We start from the raw sequence: 21623 nt of genomic DNA, 5'->3' as shown, positions 1-21623 counted from the left end.
GGCACAACCCACCCGCCGTGAGGCCCTACAGGGCTCCCTGCTCCCTGCTCTCCATCGGCCTCTCACGTCTGTGTTCATTAGGCCAGAACATACGCATGGTGGGGGGCGTAGGCAGAGAGTTCCAGGAACAGACAGTTGTGTGGAGGAGGTGAGATGGGAGCTCAAGCTCCGAAAGTGGGTAGAATTGTGAGTGAGAGGGAGGTAGATACTATAAATAGAAGGAAGCGCCTTCGAAGACTGGCTGGCTCCTTAGGGAAGGAACTTCCAAGCACCCGCCGAGAGAACGTTCCCTCTGCACACCTCCTCTCTGCCAGGCTTCTACCCACACACCTTGGACACTCGCAAACACCTCCAAGGTGAGCAGGCACCACCTCCAGGTACCGCCACCCCGACCACTCCTGACAGCCTGTGTCTGCTCCCGAGGACGTCTCTCTCATGGGATCTGCAGGAAGCTGCGTTTAGATGAGGAGGGGGAGACTCTCCAGTACCCCACATCTCCAATTTACATGTGAAACAGCCTTTGGGGAAAAGCCTTTAACCTTCGGAGTCATCCTCGGTGGGTAAGATGGTTTTCCCAAGGGTGGGTATTTACCCGAATGGTCAGACACATGGCCTGGGTGCTATAGCAGTCTCTGACTTCAGCTTCCTGCTACTACAGACCCAGGGGAGGCAGCAATGGAGGCTCAAGTAATGAGGTTCCTGTTACCTCCATGGAGACCGGGGTCGAATTCTTGGCTCCCAGCTCCTGGCTGCAGCCTGGCCCAGCCTCAGCCCTAGAGGGCATTTGGGGAGAGAACCAGCAGATGGGAGCATGTGGGAGTAAGTGTGTTTGTTTTTTAAATGAAAGAACAAATCAAAAAGCACGCCTGCTTCTGCAGAGGCCCGAATGCCTGACAAGGAAGAGACTTGCAGAAGCACCACGTGAGTGGGGGTGGAGGGGGTAAGCCCTGACCCACAGCGGGTCCCCCGCCCCGTGGGCTCGGAGCACTCAGGGGCCCAGGTGCTCAGGCGAGAAGGGTTTGCTGGCTGGAACATAATCAGGGGACAGAGTTCTTTCCTGGCCTGGGGCTCCGGACCCCACGAGCACGAAGCACACAGGGGCTCGTGCAGTAACTCCTCGGCAGACAGACACTGCACTGGCTTCTCCCTCTGTGTTTGCCTCCGTGGTCAGGACCTGGGCCAGACAATGACTTAACACAGCTTGCAGGGCTGGGAAAGGCTCCAGGGAGGGAAGGGGACGGAAGCTGCTGGGCAGAAGATTCCAGACAAGGAGGTGTGAACAGCTGGCCTGCTTAGCGAGGTGAGAGCGCTGGGCGCGTGGCGGGGAGCAAGCTGGAAAGTAGGCCAACAGCCCAGGCCGGGAGCTGTTCCCCAGGTCCCTGGGCTGCAGCATGAGCAGGAACCTGGACAAAAACGCAGATCCTCAGGCCCCAGTCACACGGAATCAGAAACTGCGGTATAGCTCTCTTCACTACTTAGGGAGAAACGCTCAGTTCCTCTCACATGTCAGCTCTCATAAGACACAAGCAACACACCTGCTCTTCCAAAAACTACAACCCCCACTGCCCTGGTCACACATTCCCAGGGGGCTACTCTCTACACTGGACAAGTGCTTTTAAACCGATCACCAAAAACAACACAAAAACCCAAGCAAAGAAAAAACAAAAGCCAAGATGTTCTTACCTAGGAGCTGCCATAGAAAACTCCTACAGTACACCTCTATACCTGGCTAAGACACACCTAACACACCTAATAATTGTTTTTAATTGTAGGAAGCCTGAGGGGCAGACCTGTAATGCTGACCCCTTCTTAGTTAGGGTGACTTTTCCTAGCTGCTTGCAAGAGAGTAGCAGGCAGACAACCAGAGGATCACACTGCAAGGAGGACTCTAATCCAAGAAACATGCTTAAAACTGCAGTATCTCCTTACTTAGGGTGAGTTTTCTATGATCCAAGAGGTTTTCCCAGGTATGTTATTTGCATTTTGGGGCGGAGCTAGGCAGATTATGCCCCCTTTATCTTAGAGGACTCCACCATATGCCCTGGGGCCAGTTCTTTGGGGCTTCTGTCCTAGCTGGTATGGTGGGCTCCTGGCACACCAACCCTCTTCAAACGACTTGCTTCCTTCCTTTCTCTTCTGAGTGTGCTGTCGGGAGAAGAGGTAGGTGTGCAACATGAGCCCACCGAGAACCCCGAGGCCAAGAAGTGAAGAAGGGGACCTGCACTGTGGCACAGCAGGCTAAGTTGCCAGCATCACACTTCAGAGCGCTGCTCCCAGTCCTGTCTGCTGAGCTTCCAACCCAGCTCCCTGCCGAGGTCCCTGGGAAAGCAGAAGAAATGCTCCGGCGCTTGGTCCCCTGCCACCCAGGATGCCGTAACAGCAGGTTAGGCTGTTGCTTGGGATGCCAGCCTCCCAGGTGAGTGCTGGTTTGCGTCCCAGCTGCTCTGCCTCCCATCAGCTTCCCACTAATGCACCTCAAAGGCAGCAGGTGATGGCTCCAGTATTTCATCACTGCCACCCACGTGGGAGACCCGGAGGAAGCTCCTGGCTCCTGGCTTTGGCCTGGCCCAGCCCTGGCTGTTGCAGCCATCTGGGGAGTGAACCAGAGGAAGGAAGACTTTCCTGTCTCTCTCTCCCGCCCTCCCCCCCCCCCACTCTGTCTTTTACATAAACAAATGAATCTTTGAAAAGAGTGCATTAGAACAACTTATGTACCGGATTCCAGACTGGGGTGTGCGGTCACAGATCAGCGGGTGAGGTGAGGTTCCCTGCGGTTTTTACACTCCATAAGGGAGCCAGGGTGGGAACCTGTATTGGAATATTTTTTTTAAGAAGTATTTATTTATTTGCAAGGCAGAGTTACAGAGAGGCAGAGAGAGAGAGAGAGAGAGAGAGAGAGGTCTTCCATCTGCTGGGTTGGAACATTATTCTTCTTTAGGAGCAACTCTGGGCCGCTTCCTGGGCTACCAGAAAGACCTGCAACGGCTGCGGTGTCAGAAGAGAGCACAGCGGCCAGCTTGCCTGTGTTGTGTGGACGACGGGGCGACGGGCTCGTAGTGGAAAACACTCCGCGGCGGGAGATTTCTCATCGCACCTCTGATGAGCACGGGGCGCGTGGGGAGGGCACGGGCTTCCTCCTCTGGGCCTCCCAAGGCCCACGTGGCAGAGCACAGACCACTGTTCTCCTTGTTTATAGATAAGGACACTGCGCACAAGAAGTGAGAAGCGGAAGGGCGCTTCAGACTGTGCTAGGGGGCCGCTTTCCCCTGGCCTGCCAGCTCTGTGGGCATGTGGGGTGAGGGTCGGTGGCTACGCAGGAGAATCACTGGCCCCTGAAAGTGCCCGTGAGAGCTGTGAGCAGTTGGTGGGGGCCAGCAAACACCCAGGGACCTTGAGGCTCCTGCTCCCTCCCAACAAAGGGAGGAAGTAGGGGTAGGCAGCTAGAGGGCCGCAGGGACCCCCCTCAGTCAGGAGCTCGCCCAGAACCTGTGGGACAGGAAGAGGGAAGGAACCATTTGCAAAGCAGCTGTCCTGGGGCAGCCGGTGTCGCACTGCACCAGGTGAGTGCGGGGTGGGGGGGGGGGGGGGGGTCCCAGCAGCCACAGGGCAGCCAGCCGGGGGGTGTGAGAGCTGTCTCAGCCTCAAAATAACCCTGCAAAGCAGGCACGACCAGGGCTGTGGTCGTGGCAAGTTCCAGATGAAGAAACACCTCCCAGGTGATTCCAACTCCCAAACTTCCGTTCGTGTTAGCACCGACTGTGCAGAGGGTGAGGAAAGATGTGGTGGCATCACATTTAAAGTCACCTTTCCAAAAACGTTTTAAATGAACAGAATCTGCTGGATTTGTCTGGAGTTTCATTATGTGTATTTCAAAGACGGAGAGACAGAGGGATGCAGGCTGAGAGAGCCGTCATCGGCTGGTTCACTCCCCGTCATTGGCACCATCCCTGCTGACCCCCAGGGTCCGTGGCAAAGTCAGGAGGCAAAGCTGGGCCCTGAACTTGGCCCGGGCGCTCCGGTAATGGGGCACCAGCTTCTTCACCGGTGTCACAGCTGCTAGGCTAAATGCCACTCCCACCCCCACCCCCACCCCTCACCCATGCTTTGTTTAGTTTTCCCTGGAAATATGTTCCCTTGGAGTGAGGGCTGCAGGAGGAAGTGTGCCCATGTGAGTGCACACACACACACAGGCTTCAAAGTTCTGGACAGTGTGTACCAAGTGTCACCACAGGTTACCTGGTACTGCCTTTGGGCCTCCCTGGGCCCTCCCAGCAAGGGGTCCAGTAATGCAGCAGGTCACGGGCGTGGCGTGTCCCTCTGTCTGTGGACATAGGAAACTGGCTGTAGCTCTCCTCCTGCAGGGGTTCGCTGGACAGCTGGGGCTCCCTCCCCTCAGGATGCCTGCCAGGCAGAGGAAAAGAGGCCATCAGACAAAGAGGAACCGAGACAAGGAGAGAGGAGGGAAGGGAGAGAAAGCCGCTGAGAGCGGCATCTCCAGTCCCGCCTCTGAGACCCAAGCCCAGTGTTTTCCTCTGCCCCGTGCCAGCCTCCCGGAGCCGAGATTCCTGTGCGGTGACGCTGCTCTAGGTGGGGGATTGGATACTTGTGAGCAAGCGGAAGAGCTGCACCAGCGGCTTCGTGTGCATTTCTGGTCTTTTCTGTCGTTGTCTTGCAATGACCATGTAGCATTTGTTTAGTAGCAATATTTAAACAAGAAAGGACAGAGAATGTGTTTGGGGAGGGAGAGAGGGAGAGGGGGAGAGAGAGGAAGGAGGGAGAGGGAGAGGGAGAAGGAGAAGTGTTCCAAAGCAGGAAGAATATTGCACAAGCCCCCAAGACAGCAAGGAGGGCCCTCACTGACAGGAACTGGTGGTGTGGCAGCCGCAGCTCAGCGGGTCGGGAACAGGAGGGCTCCCTGGGCCGGGAGGCTGAGGTCTGGGAGGGGGTAGTGACCACTTAGTCCCCTGTCCCTGGCTAACGCTGGACTTGTGAGCAGCACTTGCCCGAGCCCAGTTCTCCGGATTTGATCTACAGTCTTCCGGGCAGGCCACAGCCATCGTCTCACAGAACTGTCACGAGAATTCCAAGTCAGTCATCAGTATTCCCATATTCCAGAAGAAAGGGGCTCGGAGGGGGAAGGAGGACACAGACCAGTGGGGCTCCAAAGCCTCTCTTTGAGCCTCAGCCCCCTCGATCTCTCATCTGTAAAATGGGCATAACATGGGGCGGGGGTAGGGACACTAGCCAGGAGTAAGCACATCTGACAGGAGAAGGAGCCGTTGGTGGAGGTGGGCCGGTCCGAGCGATGCCCTCAGCACTGGCCCCAGGGCACCCAGTCACTTTCCCTCAGGGCCCTGAGTTTGTCCCCCAGGATGGCCTGGCTTGCTTGGTCTTGGGCCAGGTCCATGGCTCCTTGCCCGCGGCCACGGAGCCAACTTCAGTCCCTCTCCTCCCCAACCTGGCCCCCAGCCAGTCCCCAGCGCCTGCCCAGTCACGTGGCACTTCCATCCCCGCTGGCCTCCTCCTTCGGGTCCCAGATTGAATGCCCCTCCCAGTCTCTCCGGGCACCAGCCGCCTGGGCCGCCCTGCCCCTTCCCTACCGGCCCCCATTCGCCCCCCAGCCTTTCCTTGGGGCACGGAGGGTGGCGGGAAGCTGCCCTAGGGGAGGTCCCAGAGCGGTCTGCAGGAAAGTCTACGGGGCCACACGACGGTCCGCTCCGGCCTTGCCGCTGCCCACCGCCCCAGTTTGAGGCTTCCCTGCCCCTGGGCCTCGGTCGTCCGCTTTGGGAAATGGGGTCCCACCGGAGCCGAGGGGCGGGGAGCCTTTAGCTTGGGGTCCCGCAGCCGCGCCCCTCCCCGGCGCCAGGCGCGCGTCCCTGGGCTGCAGGCTCCTCCTCCGTTGACATCAGAGCCGCGGGCGGGCGCAGGGAACCGGCCGCGCTCCGAGCCCCAGGAGAGAGCGGGCGGCGGCAGCGAACGGCGGCCGGAGCTCGCTCCAGCACCTCGGGCCTCGCAGCCAGCCCCGCGGCGGGGCAGCCGCAGGTACCGCGGGGCCGCCCGTGCCTGCCACTGCGCTGGGGACCCGCGGCCCGGAGCCAGCGAGCTGGCCGCCGGTGGACAGCGCTGGGCCTCCGTCCTCACCTCCGCCCCAGCCTCCGCAGGTGCCAAGCAGACCAGGTCGCACCCGCGGGAACGGCGGCGGCCGGGCCGAGGGCGGGAGGGCGCGGTCGTCTGGAGGGAGGATGGGGGCCAGCGGAGCGAGCCTGAGGCTGCAGCGCGCGGACTGCAAGGGTTCCCAATGGGTGGGGTTGCCGTCGCGGGCAAGCGGCCCGGCCGCTGCGTGTGCTGGGGTCTGGCCCCGAGGACAGTGAGTCCGGGACGAGGGCAGCCGGAGTGCCGTGCGACCGGAGAGCCAGAGCTTCTGGGAGCCAGGGCAGCGGGCACAGGGTGTAGAGCAGGAGTGAATATGGGATGCCTGGGGTGTGTGGGGGAGTGCCGGCTGCTGTGGGGTCTGTGAGAGGGCAGTGTGGCTGGACAGGCAGGTGTCCAGCTGGAAGGGTGCCTGGGGAGGGTGTGTGTGTAGATGACCCTGTGCGGCTGCAGGTACAAAGCGTGCTGGATCCCGGGAACGGCAGGCCTTGCCATTTGGGGGTGTCTGGTGCAGGGATGCCCGAGAGCTGGGAGGGTCCCCCGGGCTGGCTCTGCCCCCAGAGCTACCATCCAGATGTCTTTCCTGGAAGTTTCTGGCCCTGGGATGGGTGACCAGGTGCCCCTGGGAGCAAGGTCCCATCCCAGGCAGGAGTCTCCCGCCAGGGGAAGCAGGCCGGGTGGCCCCATGTCACTCCCCTGGTTGGGGAGAGGACAAGGAAAGTGCCCGCCCTGAGGCTACAGCTCACACCAGCCCTGTGTTGGCTTCTTCCTGTGTGGGCCGGAGACCCTGTTCTCCCAATGCACCCCATGGCTCAATCCCCTCCACCAACTGAGCCCCCAACATGTTTAGCTGGAGCCCCTCCCCCGCTCCCCTCCTGGGTGTCATCTGGGCAACTCTGAACTCAGCCCATTTCTCAGCACGGTCTCCCCATTCATTCCCCTCTGATGAAGGCTCCCGCCCTCTGCTGCCCGGTGAGCTGGGCTCGGTAGACGGTAGACGAGGCTGGGTCTGGGCTGGACAGAGCGAGCCAGGAGGGGGCAGGTTTCTCAGGCTGCTGGGACCCAGATGTGGAGTGGGCAGCAGAGGCCTGGGGAGCTCCAGCTGTGGCTGTTGTTGCCGTGGTAACAGGGCAGCAGGAGCTATTTAAAAACGTGGCTGAGATATTGCTGGAAGCCTAGGCTGCCAGAAACCTGATTTTCAGGAGGCCAGGGTAGGGAGGAGGAGGAGGAGGGAGAGGAGACACCCCAGCAGTTCCCAGGGTGGGGCCAGGCTGTTGCTGGCTCTGCAGACAGGGGCGTCCTCCAGGCACTGAACTTGTGTCAGCTGCTCTGAGGTTTTAGGTACTGGCTTTGCAGCGGGCACTGAGAGACTGGGACCTGAGCTTGAATACCTGAACAAGGGGCTGCAGGAGTCTGTGGGAGCGTTTTGCTGCCACCATGAGAGACGTTTCTCTAGGCCTGAGGATGTACTGAATGGATGTTGCTGAATGAGCCAATCGGAAGTGAGCGAACATTGAATGGTTTTGTCAAGTGAATGGATCAAGGAGTCAATAAACGCAGGTTGAATGGCTGAACTGTGTGGGCAAAAGGTTCCCAGACTGCAGGCTGGGCCCCTCTGACCCCCTCCCCCATTCTCTTTCCCAGGAGCCCTGGCTGTGGCCGGGGGGCAGTGGGCCATGCCGGGGGCAGTGGACGGCTCCAGCTGGAAGCAGGCGGAGGACATTAGGGACATTTACGACTTCCGCGATGTTCTGGGCACGTGAGTCTGGGGGCAGGAAGGGGAGCGACTGTCTCGGAGCTGGGAGCATCCTCACTCCTGGGCCTGGGTACCTGGGGGAGGCTGAGTCCAGGGTGGGGCTTCCTCTGGGCACTTGGTCAACACTTCCTGTTGCCTCCAGCCCAGGGACTGTGGTCAGTGACCTCGCTGGGCCCCAGACTGGCCACAGCTTTTCCCTCCTGGCTGCCAGTGGGTGGGGCCGGAGCTGCCCTTGCCACAGCGATGGATTCCCTGCTGAGCAGGAGGAAGTTGGGAGAAGGAAGCAGGCAGTACAGCCAGCTTCCTGCTAAGAGCTGGGGGTCCCGGCCTGGACGTGGGGCTGAGGCTGGGGCTGGCTCTGCTGCTGGTGTGGGGAATCCAGAAAGAACTCAGTAATAACCTGGTCTCTGCCCCTCGAGTTGATCCCAGATGCGACAGGGAGTCAGACCCAGCCCCACAGGAAATGAGAAGAGGCTCTGTGCTGGGCTCCGGGGGAAACTAGAGAGGGCTGCGGCTTCCTCCAGGGGAAGACTCCTTGGAGCAGGGGCCACTGGGGCTGCAGACGGAAAGATGGGTAGGCACCCACGTGTCAGGGAGGAGGAAGGGCACTTCAGGCAGAAGCAATAGATAGCATAAGCAAAGGCCCAGAGGCACGCATGGTAGGTGTGGAAAGCGGTCAGGGGACCAGAGGAAGAAGAGGAGGAGCAGGTGAGAGCTGGATGGTATCCCATGGCCATGCGCAGGCGATCCGGACCTCCGGCCAGTCCGCAGTTCAGGAGTCATCCTGGCTGCAGTGTGGGGGGGGCAAACTGGACCGGGCAGGTTATCAGAGTCACTGATTACCCGATGGCCTCTCATCACGAGAGATGCTTTTCCTGTTCTCCCGGGGAAATCAAGGAGATGTGGAACAAGTGCAGGAAAGCCTCCTTCATCAGTGAACTTGAGTGTAAGTGACTTTGCTCCTAAGGGTGTCCACACTTCTGCTACTTAACCCCAGGAGGGAGCACACAGGTCCCCTGAGGATTTGCTGAGATGCAGATTCTGAGTGATGTAGGTGAGGCTTGAGGGTCTGTGGGTCTAGAAAGCCCCCAGGTGATGCCAGTGGCTCCTGAAGATTCTGGAGGGAGTTAAATGAGCCATGACTCCAGCTGGCTTCAGCAGGAGGAGACATCCACCGTGCACATACCCCAAACCCTCAGGGGTCGACGTCAGGCATGGCTGGATCTAGGGGCCCACGATATTAACAGCAACTGCCTCTGGCCACTTCCCGGGCCTGATTTTCTTTGCCTCGCCTTCATTCTCCAGCAGGCTTTCCCCAGGGGGTGGCAAAGATGAGCTCCAGGCTTACGCCTTAACGGCCCAGCAGGAAAAAGCACCTCATCCCCAGTGAGCTAGTTACTTGGTTTGCATCATCTGGTCAGTTACTGTGACTAGGGGATACACCTGGGTGTGACCACGCCTGGAGCTGGATTGCGGGAGGCCTATCCCGCCTCCTTGCTCTGGAGGTGGCCCCCGAACTCCTAGGCGGTGGAGGGAAGCTGGGACCCAGTTCCTCACCTGGCAACTCCTCTCTCCCGGCAGGGGAGCCTTCTCGGAGGTCATCCTGGCCGAGGATAAGAGGACGCAGAAGCTGGTGGCCATCAAGTGCATCGCCAAGAAGGCTCTGGAGGGCAAGGAGGGCAGCATGGAGAATGAGATCGCAGTCCTGCACAAGTACGTGCGCCCGAGCCGGTGCCTGCCCCGGCTGACCCCGCCCACGCCGCCCTTCCCCTGCTCTGGACAGCTCCCAGGCACCTGGTGCCCCCCACCGCTCATTCAGGAAACGGGAGTAATAACCTCCAGCTGGCCGGGGTGTGGGGGGCTCTCTTATCTTGAGCACCCGGCAGCAAATGTGACGGTTGTCACTCTAATGCCAGTGCCTTGCCGTGGCCCTTCCCTGCACACGGCCGGAACCCTCATATCTGAGCGGCTGCTACCCGTGGCCTTACCTCAATCCCCTGACACCTGCACACACATGGAAGCCATTGAGCAAGTTAAAATACCTGACTGCTGAGCGCCTGCCCAAACCCAGCACCCACTGTGCAGATGGGAAATTTCTCACTCTCTCTGGGAAATGTCAGGGGCTGCTGGCTTGCAGTCTCTCCCCCTGAGCTTCCCTACCACCCTGGGCAACAAAGAGATGCTCATTTCTGCTGTCAGGGTGAGCATGGAGGGAACGAGGCCCAGAGAGGCCAAAGGTTTTCTGAAAGCCACACAGCAGGTCTGTGGCAGAGCCGGTCCTCCTCCAGGCCTGTCACCACGGCTGGATCATTTATTGAGTGCTCTGAGTATGTGGCAGGCAGCGTGGCGATCCCCTCGCCTACCTCTCACGGGGCCTTCACCCCAACCCACGGCAGGGGTGCTGTCACTGGTGTAGTTGTATGGATGAGGAAGCAGAGACCCCATTCAAGCCCTCGTGGGCGAGTGGTGGAGCTCCGCCAGTGTGCAAGCTGACAAACACAGGAGCCCAGAAAGCACTGGGAAGTCCCTGAGGGCGGGTGCCACCAGGCGAGGTGGGCACGCACAGGGAGGTGGTGGAGGCAGGACTTGCAGCCAGAGGCCAGTGTCCACCCTTGGCCGTGCCCACTCAGAGGTTAGAAGGCATCCTGGGGAAGCAACTTCTTCCTTTGGGGCCCACACGTGGCCTTTGGCCCGAGCAGATGTGCAGGCCATGGGAAGCCACCTTATTTCTCCTTTCAGGATCAAGCACCCCAACATTGTAGCCCTGGATGACATCTACGAGAGCGGGGGCCACCTCTACCTCGTCATGCAGCTGTGAGTGGCCCCGCCCCGGCCCCCCTCCCCCTCCCCCCTCCCAGCCCACCAACTTGGCCAGACTGCCCTGTCGGCACTGCAGGGTGTCGGGCGGGGAGCTGTTTGACCGCATCGTGGAGAAAGGCTTCTACACGGAGCGGGACGCCAGCCGCCTCATCTTCCAGGTGCTGGATGCAGTCAGATACCTGCACGACCTGGGCATCGTACACCGGGACCTCAAGGTGGGGCAGCCCTCACCGCCGGACCCTAACTGGGTTTTGGGGCAAGTCGCTTTGCTCTTCGAGGCATCAGTTTTCCTCATCTGTGAAATGGGCCAGCAGGGATGTGGTCAGGAGGAAATCGGTAAACACTAACCCAGGGCCTGGCACACAGTAGGTGCTCAAAAAGGACTCCTTTAGGGATTTGCAAAACACACCTGGAGGCTTCAGAAATGTCCCGTCCGACACTGCCATGGTCCTGGTCCTTTGCTGAACTCTGGCTTCCTTGGGTTTCTTGTTATGCCTGCAGCTGAGATGGCAAAGACGGAGCTTTTTTTTTTTTTTTTTGGGGGGGGGGAGGCGGGCCCTGGGGGAGGCAGACTGTAGCACCTTCTAAGTAGCTCTGAGCCCCCCTGCTCTCCACCCTTCTGCCCCCCAAGCCAGAGAACCTGCTGTACTACAGCCTGGACGAGGACTCCAAGATCATGATCTCCGACTTCGGCCTCTCCAAGATGGAGGACCCGGGCAGTGTGCTGTCCACGGCCTGCGGGACCCCTGGATACGTGGGTGCGGAGGGCCCTGGGCTGGGGCGGTGGGAAGTGAGGCAGCGGCCGAGGGCTGTGGGCAGAGGCCTCACCGTCGCCCCGTTCCCTCCGCAGCCCCCGAGGTCCTAGCTCAGAAGCCCTACAGCAAGGCCGTGGACTGCTGGTCCATTGGGGTCATTGCCTACATCCTGTAAGTGGGGGCTGGGCTCCGGACTCGTCCTCTCCCTGCCCTCCCGTCTTCCTCCCTCTGCTGTCCCCTGCTCCCACCCCTAGGAAACCTGCCGGCTCATGACCAATAGGACTTTGTTCCAAAGATACTATGTTGCAGGCATTGCCAAGCACTGGGCTATAGCCGAGACCCCACCAGACTCAGGGCCTGTCCTCAGGGAGACAGTGAAGTTAATGCAATCTGTCAGACAAGGAGGATCAGGTCGGAAAATGCTGAGAGAAACCCAGCAGGAGCGGGGAGCAGGCCAGGAGGCGGGGCAGGCGAGGGTGGGAGGGGCTTGAGGGGGGCAGGATGAGCAGCCCCAGCGACAGCAAGGCCAGCGCAGCTGGACAGGAGCCAGGCAGGCAGAGAGGGGCAGCCTTTGCGAAGGGCGGCCTCCGTCCTGTGGGTCCCAGCTGGCCCCTGGGACTGCCCCGGAGCCCACGTGCACCGGAAGTGGAAATGAGGGTGCGTTTCTCCCTGCCCAGGCTCTGCGGCTACCCCCCCTTCTATGACGAGAACGATGCCAAACTCTTTGAGCAGATTTTGAAGGCCGAGTACGAGTTTGACTCTCCTTACTGGGACGACATCTCTGACTCTGGTATTCTGGGCCCCGCCTGCAGCGCCTCCGGCCGGTTCTACCCCACACTGAGCACCCAGCCACCCAGCCTGGTGCCTCCCTCTGCTTGGCCCCAGTCTGAGAAAGCCCTGGGCACTTAGTCTTCAAACATAGTATTTCTGAGACACCTCCCTCCGACTGCCTTCCCAATGCCTAAGGCACCCCGACACGCATTCCCCACTCCGGGAATGCTGTGTGCCCCAGTAAGTCTGCAAGCCCTCATCACTGAGACACCGCAGCGACAGGCCTGAGCTCTCTGCCCCAGGAGCAGGTGTGACCTTGGGCCGCTCGGCAGCCACTGCCACGCTCTTTTGTTTCTGTCCTGGGGGTTCAGCCAAAGACTTCATCCGGCACTTGATGGAGAAGGATCCAGAGAAGCGGTTCACCTGTGAGCAGGCCTTGCAGCACCCGTGGTGAGCACCCCCACAGGCCCCAGGCTGGGGGGCCCCCAGGCCCGTCTCCACTCTCCCAGACGGCCCTTCCACTCTCCTGCCCTAGGATTGCGGGCGACACAGCTCTAGATAAGAACATCCACCAGTCAGTGAGTGAGCAGATCAAGAAGAACTTCGCCAAGAGCAAGTGGAAGGTGAGCCCCAGCCCCTCCTCCTGGGCCTCAGACGCCTCCCCACCCCACCCAGGCTCAGCTTGCACAGCACCTGGCAGCCGTGAGCGAGCACACAGGAAGTTCTGAGACGCCTGCTGAAGGGCCCTTCGTTCCCCCAACAAGCACTCCGACACCGACTCCATTCCAGAGCCACAGCTCTGCCGGAGACCCTCAGGGGTCGGCCAGCAGCCGGGCCAAGGGCACAGTGTCAGAGCCACGGGGTGCTAGGGCAGAGGGGGCCGTTTGGGGAGGTGCAGGGCTCAGCCAGTGGAACAGAGGGGTCAAGAGGACTGGATGCCGGGAGGCAGGGATTTAAGGGTCTCAGATGTAGAGGGCAGATGGGGGAGGCCTGGGAGGCCCAGCAGGAGGCCGGGGCAGAGGTGCAGCCACAGCAGCAGAGGCCAGCAGCTGGCCCCGCAGGCACTGGGGAGGTGGAGGTGACACAACGTGATGACCAGCTGGACACTGCGGGAGAGACATCCCAGGGTGCTGCTGGGGACAGAGTGGACGGTGGGACCGCCACTGAGAGGATGCCTGGGGCAGGAACATGGCTGTGGGATAGTAACGTGGGTGTGCTGAGCACACCCAACACACACACATACACACCAACACACACACACACACACCCCAATATACACACATGCACAGCCAACACACACCAATACACACACATGCACACCCAACACACACACACACACCCCCAACACACACACCCCAATATACACACATGCACACCCAATACACCATGGCTGTGGGGTAGTAACGTGGGCGTGCTGAGCAGGCAGTGATGCACGCACACCCCAACACACACATGCACACCCAACACACACACACCAATACACACACACACACCCCAATATACACACATGCACACCCTACACACCATGGCTGTGGGGTAGTAACGTGGGCGTGCTGAGCAGGCAGTGATGCACACCCAACACACACACACATGCACACCCAATACACACATGCACACCCAACACACACACACACGCACCCCCAATATACACATACACACCAACACACACACCAACACACACACCAACACACACGCACCCAACACACACGCACACACACACCCAACACATGCACAACACACACACCCAACACACGCACACACGCACACCCAACACAGACACACACACACCCAATATATGCACACAACCACCCCAACATACACACATACACACTTCCAACACACAATACACCCACATCACATGAACACACACACACACACACACAGAGCGAGCTACGTGACCTGCCTGCCCCTCGGTTTCCTCTGGAAATCCCACTAATCCTTTCTGCAGAGTTCTTGTGAGAACGCCTGTGTGGCCAGAGGCAGTGCTCAGACGGAGCCTGACACGGTGCCACGCAGGGCCTGCCCTCACGTACGCATGCGGACTCATCCCAGGGGCCCGTTTACGTATGTGCACCTCGCAGGAGAGGGCACTGGTAGCCGTGAGGGTAAATACGCCACGTGACGGGCAGAACCGAACAAAGCCTGCAGGAGCTGGCAGCCACACTCGACGGCAGCCAGAGTGCCGCGCGCCTCCCTCTCGCCTCTCTCCCCACAGCAAGCCTTCAACGCCACGGCCGTGGTGCGGCACATGCGGAAGCTGCAGCTGGGCACCAGCCAGGAGGGGCAGGGACAGACGGCCAGCCACGGGGAGCTGCTGACACCGGCCACGGGGGGTGAGGACGGGGCTCTGGGGCAGGGACAGACGGCCAGCCTCGGGGAGCTGCTGACACCGGCCGCGGGGGGTGAGGACGGGGCTCTGGGGCAGGGACAGACGGCCAGCCTCGGGGAGCTGCTGACACCGGCCGCGGGGGGTGAGGACGGGGCTCTGGGGCAGGGACAGACGGCCAGCCTCGGGGAGATGCTGACACCGGCCGCGGGGGGTGAGGACGGGGCTCTGGGGCAGGGCGCGGGCGGCCCGGGCTGGGGGGGGGCATACCCCTCAGCCAGCTCCATCCTGTCCCCACACAGGCCCAGTGGCTGGCTGCTGCTGTCGCGACTGCTGCATGGAGCCGGGCCCGGAACTGTCCCCCGCACTGCCCCCGCAACTCTAGGGCCCGGAACGCCTGCCCGGGAGGGGTGGTGGCAGCCTGCATGGGGGAGCTACCTGCCCCACCCCCTCACCCCTGTCGCTGCCATCCTCTGTTTTCCATACAAATGTTTCTATTTTATTGTTCCTTCTTGTAATAAAGGGAAGAAGATAAAACCACAGCCAGCTCTGTCTCTACACGTGGCACTGGGGCGGCCTGGCCGTGCCGGCTGACTGCCAGTCTGGGGGTTCCATGCAACCTGGCCGTGCCGGCTGACTTCCGGTCTGGGGGCTCCGTGCTGGCCATGCCAGCTGACTGCCAGTCTGGGGGTTCCGTGCAACCTGGCCATGCCAGCTGACTGCCGGTCTGGGGGCTCCGTGCGACCTGGCCGTGCCGGCTGACTGCCGGTCTGGGGGCTCTGTGCAACCTGGCCGGGCCGGCTGACTGCCGGTCTGGGGGCTCCGTGCGACCTGGCCGTGCCAGCTGACTGCCGGTCTGGGGGCTCTGTGCAACCTGGCCGTGCCGGCTGACTGCCGGTCTGGGGGCTCCATGTGACCTGGCTGTACAGGCTGACTGCCGGTCTGGGGGCTCCATGTGACCTGGCTGTACAGGCTGACTGCCGGTCTGGGGGCTCCATGTGACCTGGCTGTACAGGCTGAATGCTGGTCTGGGAGCTCCTGGCCCTGAGGTAGTTGCAGGCCTGAGGGCGTGGGGAGCACAGAGCCGCAGGGAGGGATCCCTGCGTCTGGGCCCCCACCTAGTCTTGGGGCCCTTCGCCGTCCTTTCTGCGCTTAGGTGGCGGCTCGCGGGCACGGTGGGGCTGGCGCAGGTCAGCACTGAACAGTACCTGAGGGGAGGAGGAGCGTGCGCTGGGGTCAGGGCTGAGGGGCGGGGCGGGTGACAGTGTGGGGAGCGGGAGGAGAAGGAACCGTCGCTCACTCACCGCCTGGGCCCAGCCTGCATAAGGTCCCCACAGGCTCCGGAAAAAGTCCCCTGAATGACAACAGAATCAGTGAGCGCCTCCTTCCCCCATGGCAGAGAGCGGGTTTGAGGGGGAAGGGGAAGGTGGTCGCCCGGGCCAGCCCCACACGCCGCTCCCTCTGCTCACCCAGCTCCCTGTTGGCCTGGGGGCTGGGGCCCCTGGCCTGGGACGCGGTGGGCTGCCAGCGGTAGTCACGCCGGGCGATTTGCCACACGTGGACGTCCACGGGCACCGCCTGCGGCTTGTCCAGGGCCATCAGGCAGATGCAGTCGGCTACCTGGAAGGACAGGGTGCGCTGCTGGGGAGCAGTGGCAGGGCCCGGCCGACTGCACGCCCCCCGCTCTGCTCAACCAGTAGCATTCTCTATTTTTTTAAAAAAACAACTTCTGACATACAAGCTATGCAGACTTTTTTTTTTTTAAGAATTATTTATTTATTTGAAAGGCAGAGTTACAGAGAGAGAGAGGGGGGTCTTCCATCCGCTGGTTCACTCCCCAATTGGCTGCAACGGCCAGAGCTGCGCTGATCCAAAGCCAGCAGCCAGGAGCTTCTTCTGTGCCTCCCACATGGGTGTAGGGGCCCAAATTCTTGGGCCATCTTCTACTGCTTTCTCAGGCCACAGCAGAGAGCTGGATCAGAACTGGAGCAACCAGGGCCAGTGCTGTGGTGTAGCGGGTAAAGCCACTGCCTGTAGTGCTGGCATCCCATGTGGGCGCTGGTTCAAATCCCGGCTGCTCCACTCCTGATCCAGCTCTCTGCTATGGCCTGGGAAAGCAGCAGAAGATGGCCCAAGTTTTTGGGACCCTGCTCCCACATGGGAGACCCAGAAGAAGCTCCTGACTCCTGGCATCAGATCAGCCCAGCTCCAGCCATTGCAGCCATTTGGAGAGTGAACCAGCGGTTGGAAGACCTCTTTCTCTTTGTCTCCCTGCCTCTGCCTCTCTGTAACTCTGTCTTTCAAATAAATACATAAATCTTAAAAACAAAAAAAAGGCGGGGCCAGCGCTGTGGCATAGCGGGTAAAGCCTCCACCTGCAGTGCCAGCATCCCATACGGGCGCCAGTTCGAGTCCTGGCTGCTCCACTTCTGATCCAGCTCTCTGCTGTGGCCTGGGAAAGCAGTAGAAGATGGCCCAAGTCCTTGGGCACCTGCACTCACGTGGGAGACCTGGAAGAAGCTCCCGGCCCCTGGCTTTGGATCAGCTCAGCTCTGGCCATTGCAGCCATCTTGGGAATGAACAAGCAAATCAAAGACCTCTCTCTTTCTACTTCGGCCTCTCTGTAACTTTGTCTTTCAAATAAATAATAAATAAACCTTTAAAAAAAATGAAAAGTAGCATATTTTCCCAAACACTGTTAGTTCTCTTGCAATTCCTTCTGGAAATTTCTGCACATATACGAGTATAGCAGCATGCAGAAGCACTTGAGCAAGTGGACTTTCTAGAAATCCGTTCAAAGCAAGGTCCTTTATACTTTTTTCTGCATTTTTTTTTTCTAATACAACATCCGCTTACATCCTTTCTCCTTCCTGTTCTGCCCCCAGAAGCCAAGCCTCCCCCAGCTCCCAGCTGCCTGAGCCTCACCCTGGTGCCCACCCCGGGCAGGGCACAGAGGGCCTTGTGGGCCTCCTCGTAGGGGACCTCCCGCAGTCGCTGCAGCCAGGCCAGCCCGCCCGGCTCTTCCAGGATGGCTCGGGTGCTGGCACTCACATAGCGGGCCCGGTACCCCAGCTCCCAGCTGCCCGAGCCTCACCTTGGTGCCCACCCCGGGCAGGGCACAGAGGGCCTTGTGGGCCTCCTCGTAGGGGACCTCCCGCAGTCGCTGCAGCCAGGCCAGCCCGCCCAGCTCTTCCAGGATGGCTCGGGCGCTGGCACTCACATAGCGGGCCCGGTACCCCAGCTCCCAGCTGCCCGAGCCTCACCTTGGTGCCCACCCCGGGCAGGGCACAGAGGGCCTTGTGGGCCTCCTCGTAGGGGACCTCCCGCAGTCGCTGCAGCCAGGCCAGCCCGCCCAGCTCTTCTAGGATGGCTCGGGCGCTGGCACTCACATAGCGGGCCCGGTACCCCAGGCCCAGCTTCCTGAGGCGATCCTCAACCTCCGGCCCTGCGGGCAGTGGGGAGGAGAGCAGGGCTCAGCCTGGTGCGTGTGCCCTCTACCCCGCAGGGATGCTCTGTATAAGTTCCCCTCCACCTCCCTGCCTCTCAGAGACAGTAGACACTCGCAGGTGCAGAGGCACGGGTTAAAGCTTGGGTCCTGCCAGGCGACCCCAGTGCCTCCTCCCTGCCAGGCACTGGACGGGGACTGAGGACTGCTGTCCTGGAGGGGCTCCCCACCTGAGGTCCTCGCCCTTTCCAAACAGCATTCCCACCCGTGATCTGAAAAACAGCACAACGGCACAATAACAGCAGGGCCGGCTTCCGTCCCTGGCCCCTGCTGGGGGAGAAAAGGGCTCAAGAGAGGCGAAGGAACCTCTCGAAAGGACCTGCAGTGCTGGCATCCCATATGGGTGCCGGTTCAAGTCCCGGCTGTTCCATTTCTGACCCAGCTCTCTGCTATGGCCTGGGAAAGCAGTGGAAGATGGCCCAAGTCCTCAGGCCCCTGCACCCGCATGGGAGACCCGGAAGAAGCTCCTGGCTCCTGGCTTCAGCTTGGCACGACTCTGGCCATTGCAGCCACCTGGGGAGTGAACCAGCAGATGGAAGACCTCTCTCTCTCTCTCTCTCAGCTTCTGCCTCTACTCTCTGTAACTCTGCCTCTCAAATAAATAAATCTTAAAAAAAAAAAAAAAAAAAAAAAAGGATGGACCTGCCGCAGGTCTGGACGCCAAGGGCTGTGTTCTCAGCCGTGACACCACGCAACCCCACGGCAACTTCATTCATCCCCAGCCCTTTAGGTAGACACTGCTGTTCCCATTCTATAAATGAGAGAAGCTTTGAGATGTGAACACATTCTTTGAGGTCTCACTGAGCTGGGAGCTGAGGCTCAAGCCCAGTACAGCACCGACGCCACACTGCCGCTGCTCCACCTGCCTCCCCGGGCTGCTGTGGGGAACACACGTGTTCTGGGATGCGTTCACGGTGGCTGGGGGGGGGGGGGACCTTCTGCATGCTTCCCATGCGAGGAGCACTGTGATCCCTTACTCTGCCCCCATGACAACGGATAGGTCTCGGTGCTACTGTTATCCCATGTCATTAACGAAGCAACTCAAGCACAAAGGTGCTGAGTATTGTGCCCAATAAGAGCTTGTACTGAGGCCCAGTTTGTCTCCAGAGCACACACTCCTAACCCCAAACTCCCGTACCCCGCAGCAGACAAGTGAGGCGCCGGCATTTCTGGGATGGGTACGGATGGGATGTGTGTATGTGTGACTGGGGCAGGCCAGGCCGGGTAGTTCTGGATGGGGGCAGCTTTGGGGTAGGTGATGACCAGGGGGCGAGGGAACTGACGGAGGGCCAGGGGCAGGGAGCACCTGCTCACCGGCCAGAGCTTGCAGGCTGGGGAAGCCATGGTAGGTCACGTCGTCAAGCCGGGTGAGCCGGGGCCCGAAGGCCTGGCACAGCCGCTCCACCATGCCAGCGATGCGTGTGATGTTGTTGTTGGAGGAGCAGATGAAGGAGAACAGGCATTCGACGGGGTCCTGTCGCAGCAGCCGCACACCTGGGAGCAGAGGCAGGGTGTGAGGGAATTACCTGCTGCCGGCTGCAGCCCCTCCCACCCTCACATCTTAGGCCCCAGGGCCCCGGGGGATCCCAGGAGACTGAGGAGCAGCACTGTTAGAGAAAGTAACACCGGACCTCCCGGTCCAGGTCTACCCACGGCCTAGGCGCCACGGGGCAGGGATCTGCACCTGCTGTGTCCGCTGCTGTGCCCCAGTCACACAGCAGGTGCGCTGCGGATATTAACAGAGTGAGTGAAGTCACCTGCCCCAGCTCACACAACTAGGATTTTTCTTTTTAGATTTATGCTATTTATTTGAAAGGCAGAGTTACAGAGAGAGCAAGGGAGAGACAGAGACAAAGATCTTCCATCTGCTGGTTCACTTCCCAGATGGCTGCAGTGATGGGGACTAGGCCAGGCCAAAGCCAAGAACTCCACCCGGGACTCCCACGGAGGCGGCAGGGGCCCAAGTAGCAGCAGCATCTTCAGCTGGTTGCCCAAGCGCGAGAGCTGGGAGCTCGGTGGGGAGTGGAGCAGCCGGGGCTCCAGCGGGTGCTCACAGGGGATGTTGTAACCCACAGCCCCACACCAGGGTCGACAGCATCCGCCCGTGCCTGGGACGGTCGGCAGGATAATGATGCGCTGTGCTGGGCGCGCTCTCAATGGCTGCACGAGTGTCGGCTCCACACATGCTCATGGGACCCCCGATGCAGGCGTGAACTCCATTTTACAGATTGCCAAAGTGAGTCCCAAAGCAGTAGCCGAGTCAGTACACAAGACCCGCGCCCAGGGCCCAGGCCCCCGTACCCACCCTGGAATCTCCGGGCCACCTCTCGGAAGTGGGAGTCCACGGAACTCCAGCGGCTGTAGAGCTGCGCCAGGCTGACGTCCAGCTGGAAGTAGGCGCGCACGGCGTCCAGCTCCCGCGGCGTGGGCCTGGCCGCCCGGCCCTGGGGCCCTCGGTACACAGTGCAGCACAGGCGCTCCTCCGTCTGCGTCAGGGTCCACACGCGGCCGGCCAGCACGCCACTCCAGTGTGCGGGGCTCTGCTCTCTCCACCTGTGGGCTCCCAAGGACAGCACGGCCCTAGCACTCGGAGCCCCGCCTGCCCCGCATCCTACCGCCGCTGCAGGTTCAAAGCTGATTTTAACCGCAGAGAGTGCGGCCTCTCCTGCTGAGGCTCGCGGCACCGCAGGCTCGCCCGTGCACCCGCACTGTGCGGGGGTGGGGGCGGGGGTCCCGGGGGAGGGCCTCCCAGCAGCAGCTACTCACCGGAAGGACTGTCCAGACGCTAGGACCAGGTCCAGGCGCAGCTCAGAGCGTGGACACGGCATGGAGGCCCACAGGGCCGGGTCGGAGGCTAGAGTAAGGTGCCGCATGCTAACCTGCACAGAGAGCGGCCATCTCCACACCAGGCCCCGCCCCTCGGGCTCAGGCCCCGCCCCACGACGCGCGCTCCCCGCCCTCCGGCTCAGGCCCCACCCCCAGGGCCTCCGGGCGCGCACTGCCGCCCTTCGGCTCAGGCCCCGCCCCCACGACGCGCCACCGCCCTCCGGCTCAGGCCCCGCCCCACGACGCGCGCTCCCCGCCCTCCGGCTCAGGCCCCGCCCCTAGGGCCTCCGGGCGCGCACTGCCGCCCTCCGGCTCAGGCCCCGCCCCCACGACGCGCGCCACCACCCTCCGGCTCAGGCCCCGCCCCCACGAGCGCGCTCCCCGCCCTCCGAGCGTCTGAGGCGTTGGAGAGCGCGCGCCTGCGCCCTTCCGGCTTCCCCAGAGGCGGAAGCGCGGCCCGGGAACCGCTTATTTGACCCAAAACAGCCAATCCGAGGCGACCGTGAGACGCGCCGATGGCCAGTCGGGCGTGGCGGCGGCGGGCGCGCCCCGAGCCCCCGCCTCAGAGACCCGGCCGCCTCCCGCGACCCCTGCCGCCGGGAGGCCCGCACGCGGCTCCTGGGGCCCTGGCTCCCGCGTCCTGCCGGGCCGGGCCGGAGCCGACCCGGCCGCGGCGTCATCCTGGCGCCCCACCCGCCCCGGGGCGGCTGCCCC

General features: G+C 61.3%; 2 protein-coding genes across 11 annotated transcripts; one reads left to right on the top strand and one right to left on the bottom strand.

Annotated features, from left to right (window-relative positions):
• Positions 1-5957: 5957 nt before the first annotated feature.
• Positions 5958-15118, top strand: CAMK1 (calcium/calmodulin dependent protein kinase I). Of its 3 annotated transcripts, none has more exons than XM_062200402.1 (12): positions 5958-6042; positions 7795-7909; positions 9488-9619; positions 10646-10720; positions 10803-10941; positions 11358-11484; positions 11577-11652; positions 12159-12271; positions 12624-12702; positions 12788-12875; positions 14468-14585; positions 14881-15118. In XM_062200402.1, the coding sequence occupies exons 2-12, from the start codon at positions 7827-7829 to the stop codon at positions 14961-14963; spliced, it is 1113 nt and encodes a 370-aa protein (XP_062056386.1). In that variant the 5' UTR covers positions 5958-6042; positions 7795-7826; the 3' UTR covers positions 14964-15118. The 3 variants fall into 3 exon arrangements, with proteins under 3 accessions (XP_062056386.1, XP_062056384.1, XP_062056385.1); XM_062200400.1 differs by lacking the exon at positions 5958-6042 and adding an exon at positions 6072-6161; XM_062200401.1 differs by lacking the exon at positions 5958-6042 and adding an exon at positions 6094-6177.
• OGG1 (8-oxoguanine DNA glycosylase) lies at positions 10935-20992 on the bottom strand. Of its 8 annotated transcripts, none has more exons than XR_009866747.1 (7): positions 20850-20992; positions 20389-20636; positions 19398-19577; positions 17673-18023; positions 16048-16198; positions 15883-15932; positions 11203-11227 (listed from the first exon to the last, which is right to left on the bottom strand). XR_009866747.1 is itself a non-coding variant. In XM_062200407.1 (7 exons), the coding sequence occupies exons 1-7, from the start codon at positions 20954-20956 to the stop codon at positions 15697-15699; spliced, it is 1008 nt and encodes a 335-aa protein (XP_062056391.1). In that variant the 5' UTR covers positions 20957-20992; the 3' UTR covers positions 15038-15696. The 8 variants fall into 8 exon arrangements, 5 of the variants coding, with proteins under 5 accessions (XP_062056388.1, XP_062056389.1, XP_062056391.1 ...); XM_062200407.1 differs by lacking the exon at positions 11203-11227 and adding an exon at positions 15038-15786 and having other exon boundaries at positions 17842-18023; XR_009866749.1 differs by lacking the exon at positions 17673-18023.
• Between the last annotated feature and the right edge of the window lie 631 nt (positions 20993-21623).

Source organism: Lepus europaeus, chromosome 9 (genome assembly GCF_033115175.1).
Source record: "Lepus europaeus isolate LE1 chromosome 9, mLepTim1.pri, whole genome shotgun sequence".
NCBI classification, from domain to species: Eukaryota; Metazoa; Chordata; class Mammalia; order Lagomorpha; family Leporidae; genus Lepus; species Lepus europaeus.
Note: the sequence above shows the minus strand (reverse complement) of the source record. Positions and strands in the feature narration are given on the sequence as shown.

Coding starts and splice junctions, on each gene's coding strand:
- CAMK1 (XM_062200402.1), top strand. CDS start 7,827: ATGCCGGGGGCAGTGGACGGCTCCAGCTGGAAGCAGGCGGAGGACATT. Junction 7,910..9,487: donor TTCCGCGATGTTCTGGGCAC/GTGAGTCTGGGG, acceptor CTCTCCCGGCAG/GGGAGCCTTCTCGGAGGTCA. Junction 10,721..10,802: donor CTCTACCTCGTCATGCAGCT/GTGAGTGGCCCC, acceptor TCGGCACTGCAG/GGTGTCGGGCGGGGAGCTGT.
- OGG1 (XM_062200407.1), bottom strand. CDS start 20,956: ATGCGGCACCTTACTCTAGCCTCCGACCCGGCCCTGTGGGCCTCCATG. Junction 19,578..20,388: donor GGTGGCCCGGAGATTCCAGG/GTGGGTACGGGG, acceptor CTCTGCTCCCAG/GTGTGCGGCTGCTGCGACAG. Junction 15,933..16,047: donor CCAGGCCAACAGGGAGCTGG/GTGAGCAGAGGG, acceptor GTTGTCATTCAG/GGGACTTTTTCCGGAGCCTG.